Source organism: Hypanus sabinus, chromosome X1, assembly GCF_030144855.1.
Source record: "Hypanus sabinus isolate sHypSab1 chromosome X1, sHypSab1.hap1, whole genome shotgun sequence".
NCBI classification, from domain to species: Eukaryota; Metazoa; Chordata; class Chondrichthyes; order Myliobatiformes; family Dasyatidae; genus Hypanus; species Hypanus sabinus.
The window spans coordinates 32,574,586-32,588,265 of record NC_082738.1 but is presented as its reverse complement, the minus strand read 5'-3'; the positions used below and the strand labels follow the sequence as shown (position 1 = coordinate 32,588,265).

Below are 13,680 nucleotides of genomic sequence, written 5' to 3'. Positions count from 1 at the left end.
GAGAGAGAGAGGGGGGGAGATGCGTGAGAGAAAGAGAGCCAGCTGTATATATATAGTGGTAGTGGGGTGTGTGTGAGGGAGAGGGAAACCCAGAGAGAGGGGAGTGTACTGTGTGTGTATCTTGCTGCTTGGTCTGTGAGCAAAACAGATGTGTGCAGATAGAAAAAAACATGTATTGGTTCATGTGTGAAAAGAGTCTGAGGGCAAGAGACATTTGCTGCGAGTGAGTGTGTGTGTGTGTTGTTTCTTGGCACCTGTATATTTGTTCTAGAGAGAGAAAAAAACAAGTGCTTGTGTGTGCTATCTCACAGAGCCATTGACATTGGTAGGCGTGCTTGTTTTCGTATGACGCTTTTGCTTTTCTGGAGTGGAGAAGTTTGCATAAACCAACTGAAGGTAAATGCCTGTGTGTGCAGTGAGATTTGGTCCAGATTCACAGTCCTCCACAAGAGTGAGCTGTGAACAGGTGAGCTTGTGTTGGAGCAGCTGGGACTGTCTTGCCAGGAGCGAAGGCAGCTGAGTGGTGACCTAATAGAGGATGAAATATCAGAATGAGGTTTCTTATCACTGATTTCTATGACATGAAATCTGTTGTAGTACAGTGTAAATACATATATTATGTATGCCACAGTAGCGTAGCGATTAGCATGACGCTCCAGCAGGCATCAGAGTTCAATTCTGGCGTTCTTTGTAAGAAAGTTTGTACTTTCTTCCTGTGTGTCCTTGGGTTTCCTCCCAGTGCTCCAGTTTCCTCCCACAGTCCAAAGACGTGCCAGTTAGTAGGTTAATTCTGGCCATTGTAAATTGTTCTGTGATTATGCTAGAGTTAAATCAGTGGGTTGCTGGGCGGTGCCGCTCAGTGGGCCGGAAAGCCTGTTCCGCACTGTATCTCTAAATAAAATAAAATTACTATAAATTACAAAATAAATAGTGCCAAAAATGGAATAATAATAATAATGTAGTGTTTATGGTCCGTTCAGAAATCTGATGATGGAGGAGAAAAAGCTGTTGCTGAGTCATTGGATATGGGTCTTCAGGCTACTGTACTTCCTCCCTGGTGGTATTAATCAGAAAAGGGAATGTCTTGGATGGTGATAGATGCCACTGCCTTCTTGAGGCTCCGCCTCTTGATGTTTTCCTCAATAATGGGGAGGGTTGTCAGAAGTGGGTGCAATTAAAATGTTTAAAAGGGATTTGGAAAGGTACATAGGTACAAAAGATTTAGAGGATATGGGCCAAATGCAAACAAACAGGATTAGTGTTGCTACAGATCTTTCAGGGTCAAGTTTATTGTCACCTGCACAAGTCCACGTGCATACAGGTGCAATGAAAAACATACTTGCAGCAACATCACAGGAATAGAGCATCAGATATACAACATTCACAAGAAAAACTTCAATTATACAAAATTATACAAGAAAGAACACAATTAAAACAAAAACAAAACAAAGTCCATCATAGTGCAGAGTGTTCACAGTGTTTCTGTACTGAGGTGGTGATCAGGGTTGTGCCGGTTGGTTCAGGAACCGAATGTTTGAAGTGAACCTGTTCCTGTTCCTGAACCTGGTGATGTGGGACTTCAGGCTTCTCTACTTCCTCCCTGATGGGAGCTGTGAGAAGATGGCATGGCCCGGATGGTGGGGATCTTTGATGATGGACGTTGCCTTCTTGAGGCAGCACCCATGGCACTCCTTAAGTTGGGGAGGGAGTTTATATAGTTCATCTTTGATTTATGTTGTCCTTGTAAGTACAAGAGTCCATGGAGGGGTGTATGGTTTCTGTGATGTGCTGAGTTGTAGTTTCTTGTGGTCTCAGATAGTGCAGTTGTCATACCAAGCCGTGATTTGTTCGGGCATGATGCTTTCTGTGATGCATTGATGAAAATAGGTAAAGATTGATGAGGACTTGCCAAATTTCTTTTGCCTCTTGAGGAAATAGAGATGCTGTTGAATTAACTTGGCCATAATGTCATTGTGGTTGAACCAGGACAGGCTATTGGTGATATTTGATCTTAGGAACTTGAAGCTTCAACCTCCTCGACCTCAGCACCGTTGATATAAAGAGTAGTGTATGCACTGGCCCCCCCCTCCTGAAGTCAAAAGATATTGAGGGAAGAGCTCATGTGGTTGCATCACAGCCTAGTATGGAAGCACCAATGTCCTTGAACGGAAAGGCCTACAAAAAAGTAGTGGATAGGACTCACTCTGTCATGGGTAAAACCCTCTCATCCATTGAGTACATCCACATGGAGTGTTGTTGCAAGAAAGTAACATCAAGGACCCACCATCCAGGCCATACTGTCTTCTCTCTGCTGCCATCAGGAAGGGGGTACAGGAGTCTCAGGGCCCCCACCACTAGTTTCAGGAACAGTTATTTTCCCTGAACCATCAGGCTCTTGAACCAAAGGGGATAATGTCACTCAACTTCATTTGGCCCTACACTGAACTGTTCGCACAACCTGTGGACTCACTTTCAAGAACTCTTCATCTCATTTTCTCCACATTTATTACTTATTCATTTATTATGATTTCTTTCGTTTTGTAGTTGCACAGTTTGTTGTCTTTTGCACTCTGGTTGTTTGTCTGCCCTGTTGGGTGTGGTCTTTCATTGATTCTATTGTGTTTCTTGTATATACTGTGAACGCCTGCAAGAAAATGAATCTCAGTGTTGTATATAGTGTATATAGTGTTGTATATAGTGTTGTATATATGTACTTCGATAATGAATTTACTTTGAACTTTGAGAGAAACATTGAAACTGCACAGAGTTGTGGACACAGCTCAGCACATTACAGAAACAGGCCTCCTCTTTGTAAACTGTGCTTACACTTCTCACTGCCTCAGTGAAGCAATGAACATAATCAAAGACACCACCCATTCTCTCTTCTCTCTCTCCCATTGGGTAGAAGATCATAAAGTTTGAAAACACGTGCCATCAAGGTTGAATGACAGCTTCTATCCTGCTGTTATAAGACTATTGAATAGTTCCTTGTATAATAAGATGGACTGTTAACCTCATAATCTAACTCACTGTGGCCCTTGGACCTTATTGTATGCCTGCACTGCACTTCCTCTGTAACTGTAACACTTTATTCTGCATTCTGTTATTGCTTTTCCTTTGTACTACCTCAAAGAGCCGTTGTAATGAATTGATCTATGAGTGGCATGCAACATGTTTTCCAGTGTACCTCACTATGTGACAATTATAAACCAAAGTTGTCACAACATCAATAAGCTTCTGGTTGGGAATTAAGTGTGATTGTTTTCACTCTTTCTTGATAGAACCAGTGGACCGGCCGCCAATCCTTCTCATCGCCAACTCCCAGACCATCATCGCCAGCAACCTTCAGGGGGTCAGCATCAGCTTCGTCAACCCTGTTAGGACCAAGCAGACCACAGCCATGGACTTCATCTACGCCAAGGAGACCGTGTGCTGGGTCCACGTGGGAGACACGGCCTCTGAGTCTCGACTCAAGTGCGCCAAAATCACCAACCTCAAAGGTTTCTCAGAGGAGAGGACCATCAACATCACTCTCAGCGTCCACCGTGAGTTGGCTTCTTCCTTCCTCTGCTCCTGTCCGCTCCATTTCAGATAAAGACTTGGTGTAGGGAGGGGGTGGAGAACATTTCCTGTCCGAGGGCAGAGAACCCTTGAAATTCTCATAAGAAAATGTGTAAGAAACAGGAGCAGGAGTAGGCCTTCTGGCTCATTGAGTCTGCTCCACCATTCAATCAGATCATGGCTGATCTGACTGGACAGCTCCACCAACCTGTCTTTTCACCATAACTATTAGTTCTCCAGCTCTGCAAAAATCTATCAAACTGTATCTTAAATATATTTAATAATGTAGTTTCTACTGCTTCCCTGGGCAGAGAATTGCACAGATTCACTACTGTCTGGGAAAAACAGTTTCTTCTCGTCTCTGTCCAAAATCTATTCCCCTGAATCTTGAGGCCGTGCCCCCTAGTTCTAGTCTCATTCATCCTTGGAAACAACTTTCCTGCTCCTCTAATGTCTCCCGTTTATAAGTTAATCTTTTTCTATAAGATCTCCTCTTATTCTTATGAATTCCAGCAAGTATTGTCTCAGGTGACTCAATCTCTGTGGATGCAGTCGAGGTGCGAGAGAGGTCATGTTGAGATGGGCAAGGAGTCTTTTAGACTATAAGAATAGGAGAGGAATTACACTATTTGTCCCATCGAGTCTACTCTGCCATTCCATTATGGCTGATTTAATATCCCTCTCAACCCTATTCTCCTGCTTTCTCCCCATAACCTTTGACACCATTACTGAAAAGAATTTTAAACCTCTGCTTTAAATATACCCAATGACTTGGTCTCCACAGATTAACTATCCTCTAGCTAAAGAAATCCCTCCTCATCTATGTTATAAAGGGACATCCCTTTACTCTGAGGATGTGCCGCCTGGTCAAAGACTCCCCCACTATAGTAAACATCCAAACATCCATCTATCTAGTCTGTTCAATATTCAATAATTTTCAATGAGATCCTCCCTCATTCTTCTGTACTCCAGTGAGAACAGACCCAGAACCATCAAACACTCCTCATACATGAACCCTTTCATTCCCAGGATTATTCTTGAGAACCTCCTCTGGAATCCCTCTAATGCCAGCACATCCTTTCTCAGATAAGGAACCTCATCCACCCCACACTGACTTCCAAAGGAGCATTGTGGCATGCTTCTTGGGATAGGATGAGTGTTCTTTGAGAGAGGGAGGGAGGTGGTGACAGGCTTGTTTTTGGAGTATTAATGGGGTGGTGTTGGAAACATTTGTATGGGGTGTGACTATCACCGTGGGAGTTGTGAAACTTTAGGAAGATGTGGTGGGGAGTTTGAGCTTGGATGGGGAAGTGGTTAAACCAGTACAGGCAAGGGGATTATCTCTCTTGCTGCCTTTCCCACAGTCGGTCTCCCTCCTCACTGCCCCTCCCTCAGCGTGGCGCTCTCTCCTCACTGCTCCTCCTACAGTGTGATGCTCCTTCCTCACTGTCCCTCCCAGAATGTGACACTCCCCCGTCACCGCCCCTCTCACAGCGCAGCGCTCCCTCCTCACCGCCCCTCCCAATGTATGGTATTCCACTCTGCTGCCTCTCCCATAGCATGGCATTCCCTCCTCACTGTGCCTCACACAGTGCGGCGCTCCCTGCACCCCTCCCACAGCCATCTTGCAGCACTGCCTGCTGAATCGGACATTGAGAGCAGGGTTGGAATGTTGGCTGCCCTTACTGACAGTGCTATGTCATGTCTCGAGGAAGGCAGCAGTCCTGTGGCTGCCAACAGCTTGCACACTGTCTGGGCTGACTGCCTGGCCATATCTAACACGGCTTTAGAGAACTTGAACTGCACTGCAGTGAGAGCAGGGGAGACTCTCCAGGATGTTCCCTGGGATTGAGTGTTTCATTTGGGGAACACTCTATCCACCCCTTTCCAGCTCTTTTACACCCTGCCTTCCCTACACCCTTCTTATCTATGTCAAAGTCCAGTCCTGAGCCTTTGTGGCTCATCAGGCTGGTGCTTATGCTGGTTTCTGTGGCGTTGAGAGAATCACTCCCCCTCCCCCGATAGGACACCAGTCTATTGCGAGGTTGACCCTCAGCATCTTTTGCCGGTACCCATTTTCAGCTGGGTAGACTGGAGCATTGTCTGGTTAATTGCCTGGCTCAAGGACACACACGCTGCCTCAGCTGGGCTCGAACTCACAACCTTCAGATCGCCAGTTGAATACCCTAACCACTTGGCCACGCACCACACCTCTTGTCTATGTACCGCCCTCCAATCCCTACACACCACCCTGTCTATAACCCCCTCCAGACCATCTGGACTTTGTAACACCTGCTAGTGCTGACAATCCCAGACCAGTACCTTGATGATTCCCTATTTCACCATTGGTAGCTGTTCCTTCATTTGCCTGGGTTCTCTGAGCTCTGCAACTCCTTCCCTGTTTATAGAAACGTAGAAAATAGGTGCAGGAGTAGGCCATTCGGCCCTTCGAGCCTGCACCGCCATTCAGTATGATCATGGCTGATCATCCGACTCCGAACCCTGTACCTGCTTTCTCTCCATACCCCCTGATCCCTTTAGCCACAAAGGCCATATCTAACTTCCTCTTAAGTATAGCCAATGAACCGGCCTCAACTGTTTCCTGTGGCAGAGAATTCCACAGATTCACCACTCTCTGTGTGAAGAAGTTTTTCCTCATCTCGGTCCTAAAATGCTTCCCCTTTATCCTTAAACTGTGACCCCTCGTTCTGGACTTCCCCAACATCGGAAACAATCTTCCTACATCTAGCCTCTCCAATCCCTTTAGAATTTTATACGTTTCAATAAGATCCCCCCTCAATCTTCTAAATTCCAGTGAGTATAAGCCTAGACGATCCAGTCTTTCTTCATATGAAAGTCCTGCCATCCCAGGAATCTGGTGAACCTTCTCTGTACTCCCTCTATGGCAAGAATGTCTTTCCTCAGATTAGGGGACCAAAACTGCACACAGTATTTTAGGTGTGGTCTCACCAAGGCCTTGTACAACTGCAGTAGAACCTCCCTGCTCCTGTACTCAAATCCTTTTGCTATGAATGCCAACATACCATTTGCCTTTTTCACCGCCTGTTGTACCTGCATGCCCACCTTCAATGACTGGTGTACAATGACACCCAGGTCTCGTTGCATCCCCCCTTTTCCTAATCGGCCACTATTCAGATAATAATCTGTTTTCCTGTTCTTGCAACCAAAGTGGATAACCTCACATTTATCCACATTAAATTGCATCTGCCATGAATTTGCCCACTCACCTAACCTATCCAAGTCACCCTGCATCCTCTTAGCATCCTCCTCACAGCTAACACTGCCACCCAGCTTCATGTCATCCGCAAACTTGGAGATGCTGCATTTAATTCCCTCATCTAAATCATTAATATATATTGTAAACAACTGGGGTCCCAGCACTGAGCCTTGCGGCACCCCACTAGTCACTGCCTGCCATTCTGAAAAGGTCCCGTTTACTCCCACTCTTTGCTTCCTGTCTGCCAACCAATTCTCTGTCCAGATCAATACCATACCCCCAATACCATGTGCTTTAAGTTTGCACACTAATCTCCTGTGTGGGACCTTGTCAAAAGTGTTTTGAAAATCTAAATATACCACATCCACTGGCTCTCCCCTATCCACTCTACTAGTTACATCTTAAAAAAATTCTATAAGATTTGTCAGACATGATTTTCCTTTCACAAATCCATGCTGACTTTGTCTGATGATTTCACCTCTTTCCAAATGTGCTGTTATCACATCTTTGATAAACCGACTCGCGCATTTACCCCACCACTGATGTCAGACTAACCGGTCTATAATTCCCCGGTTTCTCCCTCCCTGCTTTTTTAAAAAGTGGGGTTACATTAGCCACCCTCCAATCCTCAAGAACTAATCCAGAATCTAAAGAGTTTTGAAAAATTATCACTAATGCATCCACTATTTCTTGGGCTACTTCCTTAAGCACTCTGGGATGCAGACCATCTGGCCCTGGGGATTTATCTGCCTTTAATCCCTTCAATTTACCTAACACCACTTCCCTACTAACATGTATTTCCCTCAGTTCCTCCATCTCACTAGACCCTCGGTCCCTTACTATTTCCGGAAGATTATTTATGTCCTCCTTAGTGAAGACAGAACAAAAGTAGTTATTCAATTGGTCTGCCATGTCTTTGTTCCCTATGATCAATTCACCTGTTTCTGACTGTAAAGGACCTACATTTGTCTTGACCAATTTTTTTCTTTTCACGTATCTATAAAAGCTTTTACAGTCAGTTCTTATGTTCCCTGCCAGCTTTCTCTCATAATCTTTTTTTCCCTTTCCTAATTAAGCCCTTTGTCCTGCTCTGCTGGTCTCTGAATTTCTCCCAGTCCTCAGGTGTGCTGCTTTTTTTTGCTAATTTATATGTTTCTTCTCTGGACTTGATACTATCCCTAATTTCCCTTGTCAGCCACGGGTGCACTACCTTCCCTGGTTTATTCTTTTGCCAAACTGGGATGAACAATTGTTGTAGTTCATCCATGCGATCTTTAAATGCTTGCCATTGCATATCCACCGTCAACCCTTTAAGTATCATTTGCCAGTCTACCTTAGCTAATTCACGTCTCATACCTTCAAAGTTACCCTTCTTTAAGTTCAGAACCTTTGTTTCTGAATTAACTATGTCACTCTCCATCTTAATGAACTCCACCATATTATGGTCACTCTTACCCAAGGGGCCTCGCACGACAAGATTGCTAACTAACCCTTCCTCATTGCTCAATACCCAATCTAGAATGGCCTGCTCTCTAGTTGGTTCCTCGACATGTTGGTTCAGAAAACCATCCTGCATACATTCCAAGAAATCCTCTTCCTCAGCACCCTTACCAATTTGGTTCACTCAATCTATATGTAGATTGAAGTCACCCATTATAACTACTGTTCCTTTATTGCATGCATTTCTAATTTCCTGTTTAATGCCATCCCCAACCTCACTACTACTGTTAGGTGGCCTGTACACAACTCCCACCAGCGTTTCCTGCCCCTTAGTGTTATACAGCTCTACCCATATCGATTCCACATCCTCCAGGCTAATGTCCTTCCTTTCTATTGCGTTAATCTCCTCTCTAACCAGCAATGCTACCCCACCTCCTTTCCTTTCCTGTCTATCCCTCCTGAATATTGAATATCCCTGGATGTTGAGCTCCCATCCTTGGTCACTCTGGAGCCATGTCTCTGTGATCCCAACTATATCATATTCATTAATAACTATCTGCACATTCAATTCATCCACCTTGTTACGAATGCTCCTCGCATTGACACACAAAGCCTTCAGGTTTGTTTTTACAACACTCTTAGCCCTTATACAATTATGTTGAAAAGTGGCTCTTTTTGCTTTTTGCCCTGGATTTGCCTGCCTACCACTTTTACTTTTCACCTTACTACTTTTTGCTTCTACCCTCATTTTACACCCGTCTCTCTGCACTTGTTCCCATCCCCTTGCCACATTTGTTTAAAGCCTCCTGAACTGCAGTAGCAAATGCTCCCCCTAGGACATTGGTTCCAGTCCAGTCCAGCCCAGGTGCAGACCGTCCTGTTTATACCAGTCCCACCTCCCCTAGAACTGGTTCCAATGCCCCAGAAATTTGAATCCCTCCCCCTTGCACCATTTTTCAAGCCACGTATTCATCTGAAATATCCTCCTATTTCTACTCTGACTAGCACGTGGCAGTGGTAGTAATCCAGAGATTATTACCTTTGTGGTCCTACGTTTTAGTTTAATCTAGTAGTAATCCAGAGATTATTCATCTCTCCCTCTCTCCCTGCATCAATTACCTGGTTCTCTGAGCTCTGCAACTGCCTCCCTACACTCCCTTTCAGTGTTTGCTCGTATGGGTTATTTGGGTGGTTTAACAGGTTTCAGAATTTTGTGGGAATGCTAGGAGTTGGAGTTGTCTTAGCTTGTTACCGACCACCACACACAGACACAAACACACATACTAACACTGACATAGGTAGAGTCCCTCTCTCTCGTGCGCGCACACACACACACACATACACTCTTACACTCATAGATCTGTCCTCCACTTTGCTGAGACCTGGCACTGTGCCTGTGACCTGTCTGGTGTAATCTCTGCACATCTGTCAGGTAGTATTGTCAGCAGAGTTGAACAAAGCCAATGGGTGTCGGATAAACAGCTCCTCATGAATCATGCCTTGTTTTTGTGATTTCCCACCCTCATTCCCAGTTCTGTCTCCCTGAGAACCTGCTCATGATCATTTTAGGAGTGGCATTTTCACTCTGAAATGATAGGTTCTGTATTAGTGCAAGATGGATGGAGGTTTGCTGTAGGTGCTGGAGGGGGTTCATAGAGATGGGGAGAGGTGTAGGGACTGGTGGAGTTTACAGAGATGGGGAGGTGTGTAGGTGAGGGGGGGAACAGGGATGGGGAGGCTATAGGAGAAGGAGGCGGTCACAGAGATGGGGATGGATGTAGGGGAGGGAGGGGATCACAGAGGCAGGGAGGGGTGTAGGGGAGGGAGAGCGTAACAGAGATGTAGATGTGTGTAAAGGAGGGAGGTAGTCACAGAGACGGGGAGTGATGTAGGGGAGGGAAGGGGGTCACACAGATGGAGAGGAGTGTAGGGGTGGGAGGGGGGATCACAGAGGCATGGAGGGGTGCAGAATCCGGAAGGGTTGGGGGGGGGTCACAGAGATGTTTTGGGGCCAGATTGGGTTAATTTAGAAATTTAGGATTGGAGGGAAGCATTTGGAGTTGGAATTTATTGCTCAGCTGTTTCCTGCCTCCTGAGTCATTGTGAGTCATCTCCAAAAACTGCAGAGTTTGTTGTTTAGGAGCATGGAAGGGAAAGAGTGGTGGAGATGGGGGAGGGAGACAGACAGAGAGTCAGACAAATGGTCTGCATGGTGCTTTTATCTGTCAGGAACTCTATATTGCCCTGTGTGGCTGTGTCTGGGAGCTTTGCACGTGACCCAGAGCTGGTTTTGGTTTTGTTGTGAAATCCTGTGCAGTTGGGAGTTATGAAATCTGGCAGAGATTGTAACTTTTCTTTGGAATCGAAACTTTGAGGAACTGAAAAAGGAAAAGCCATTCTAAATTTTTTTTCGTCTTGCGAAATGGTTTCTAAAGTTGTGACCATTACGCACTAAACACTGGACTGGGCTCAGTGTGAGAGGGTTAAGCAGGCCTTTGGCCCATTTGCACTGATTCCATGTTGCATTCTCCCCACATTCTCGCCTACTCCCCAACATTCTTCCCACACAGCCATACACACAAACTCTCCCTCTCTCTCTCACTCACTTCCACTCTCACAGATATACAGCCAAGCACAAACACAGATGCAAACACACAGATATATACACACACACACACAGAGAATCAGACACACACACATACAAACACACATGCACACAGACACACGCACATAGAGACACACACACAGATGCAAGCACATACAGACAAAACACAGATAGACAGACCCATACACACACGCAGAGAGATACACAGACACGCACACACAGATACACATAGACATACATAAATACACATATACAAACACAGATGCAAACACACAGATAGACAGACACACGCACACAGATGTACACATACACAGCCACACAGACACACGCACATACACGCATGTGTGCACACACACACAGATATACACAGACATACACATACACAAGTATATACAAACACACAAATCCACATATACATACACAGATGCAAACACACAGACACCCACATACACAAACACACACACAGATACAAACACATAGACAGAGATACAAACACATGCGCATGCACACACAGACATACATGCACACTCACAGATACAAACGCAGGCACACACACAGATATAGACACACACACGTGCACACTCAAACAGACGCACACACATACACACACAGATACAGATACAGACACACATACAGATATACACAGACACCAACACACACCCATACACACACAGTCACACACATAACACAAACACACAGACATACATGCAGACATACCCATATACACAAACACTCACACACATACACACGCACACAGATACACAGACATTTCTCCTGGCTCTCTTCTGCTCGCTTCTGGTTGTTCTTTCCATCTCCAGAATACAAACTCCGTCCCTACACAGCTGTCGCCAAGTGATACGGTCAGCAGCAACATCCTCCAGGTCCTCAAGTCTGATCTTGCACTTCCTTAAAGCATTCTTCATCTGATCCTTATAGCACTTCTTCAGCCCTCCAGCTGAGTATCGACCATGATGTAGCTGGCCGTATAACACTGCGGGGTAGCCGACATGGGGGCATCCTTATCACGTGCCCCAGACACTACAGCTGACGCTGGGTGATCATGGCCTCAATACTTCTGCAGTTGGTCTTTACAAGTATTTCAGTGTGAGGCACCCACTCACGCCAGGTAATTCCCAGGATGCGCTGAAGGCAGCTTATGTGGAAGTGCTCCAAGGACTTGATGTGATGGCTGTAGGTTACACAGATGCAACCACACAGATAGACACACTGACACACCTATACACACACAAACAAACACATAGACACAGATGCAAACACATACATACGCGCACACAGGCACACACAGATGCACACGCACACATATACAAACACATGCACACAGATACAAGCGCATGCAGACACACACAGATATACACAGCCATTCACACATATACAAACACAGATGCAAACATGCGTAGAGAGACACACATACACTTGACACACAGAAGCACACATATATACACACATACAGTCGCACACATGCACAGATACAAACACATATCTCTGTTATATACACAGACACCCACATACAAAGACATACGCATACACAGACAGATACAAACACATACACACAAAAGTACACACAGACACACACGAACACGATACATGCACACAGACGCATGCACACAAACAGATATACACAGACATACACGTATACAGACACAGACATGCACACACATACAAACACACATGCAAACATACGCAGAGAGATGCAGACACGTACACACACACTCATACATATACACACACACACACACACACACAGACACACTTGCAGACTCCCACACACATGCACAGACACAGAGGGAGACAGACACATATACACCACACACTCACAGATACACACCCTCCTTAGAGGGAGACACACGGTGCTTTCTCTCCCACCGTACACTTGCTGTTGGTGAAAGGTGTGGAATTGCCCTCCCTTCTTTCCTTTACCCTGCACCCTCCCCTCCTCTCCTCCTTCATGCTCCTCCTCTATACCTTACCTCTGTCACCCCAGCTGTCACAGACCCACCGTCTGCCCTTCTCTCTTCCTTCTCCCTGTTCCCTCCCCTCTCCCCCCCACTCTCCTCCATCCTTTTGTCTCTCTCTACTCTCCCACATCAACACTTTCTCCTTGCCACAGTCATCCTCCCACTATCTCACCCTCTCTCCCCTCACTCTCCCACTCTCTCTGTTCCATACATATTTACTCGCTCTTTCTTCCCTTCTCTGCTCTCTCAGCCTTCTTTCCCTCTCCAGCCACCTCTCCCTCACTCTTTCTTCCTCCCTCTTCCTCTCTCCCTCCTCCTCCCCTCTCTCTCCTCCCCCTCCTCTCTATTTTGCTCTCTCTCTCTCTCCCTCCCACCCTCCCTCCCCCTCTCTCTCTCTTGTCAGAAGGACACTGCAGTAACTGTGAACTGCTGTTTATTTACTCTCCCCTCTGTCCAAAGTTCAGGCAGTTAAAGGATGGCTGTCTTGAGTTTACAGAAGGTTTATATCACAGACCTCCCTGCTTGGTTCACGTAATCCTCTCCTTTTTGCCCCTTCCCCCTCCATCCCTCACACTTCCCCCCCACTTCTCTTGTCACTCCCACCCACACTTCTTTGCAATCATCCCTGTAACCCTGCTCTGGCTTTCAACTTGCATGTGTGTTAAAGAATGAGTTCTCTCTGTCATAGAAGACATTCATAATTCTATTAATCCCTCTGGGACTTGTGGACTCCAGAACATTCTTTTTCCTATTGTTAGTTCAAATTTCCCAGTTCCCTTATTGTCCTTGTGAAATATTTGCTGTGAATTCCTTTCCAATTCAATGAAAAAGAGTCTGGTACTAGCACGGTGCTCCCGGTG

General features: G+C 45.7%; 1 protein-coding gene across 1 annotated transcript in view; it reads left to right on the top strand.

Annotated features, from left to right (window-relative positions):
- Positions 1–13,680, top strand: part of LOC132384773 (low-density lipoprotein receptor-related protein 1-like) — a 337,602-nt gene that overhangs the window by 131,211 nt on the left and 192,711 nt on the right. Inside the window, 1 exon segment of the mRNA XM_059956253.1 lies at positions 3,282–3,545. Coding sequence (XP_059812236.1) covers positions 3,282–3,545 — 264 coding nt within the window.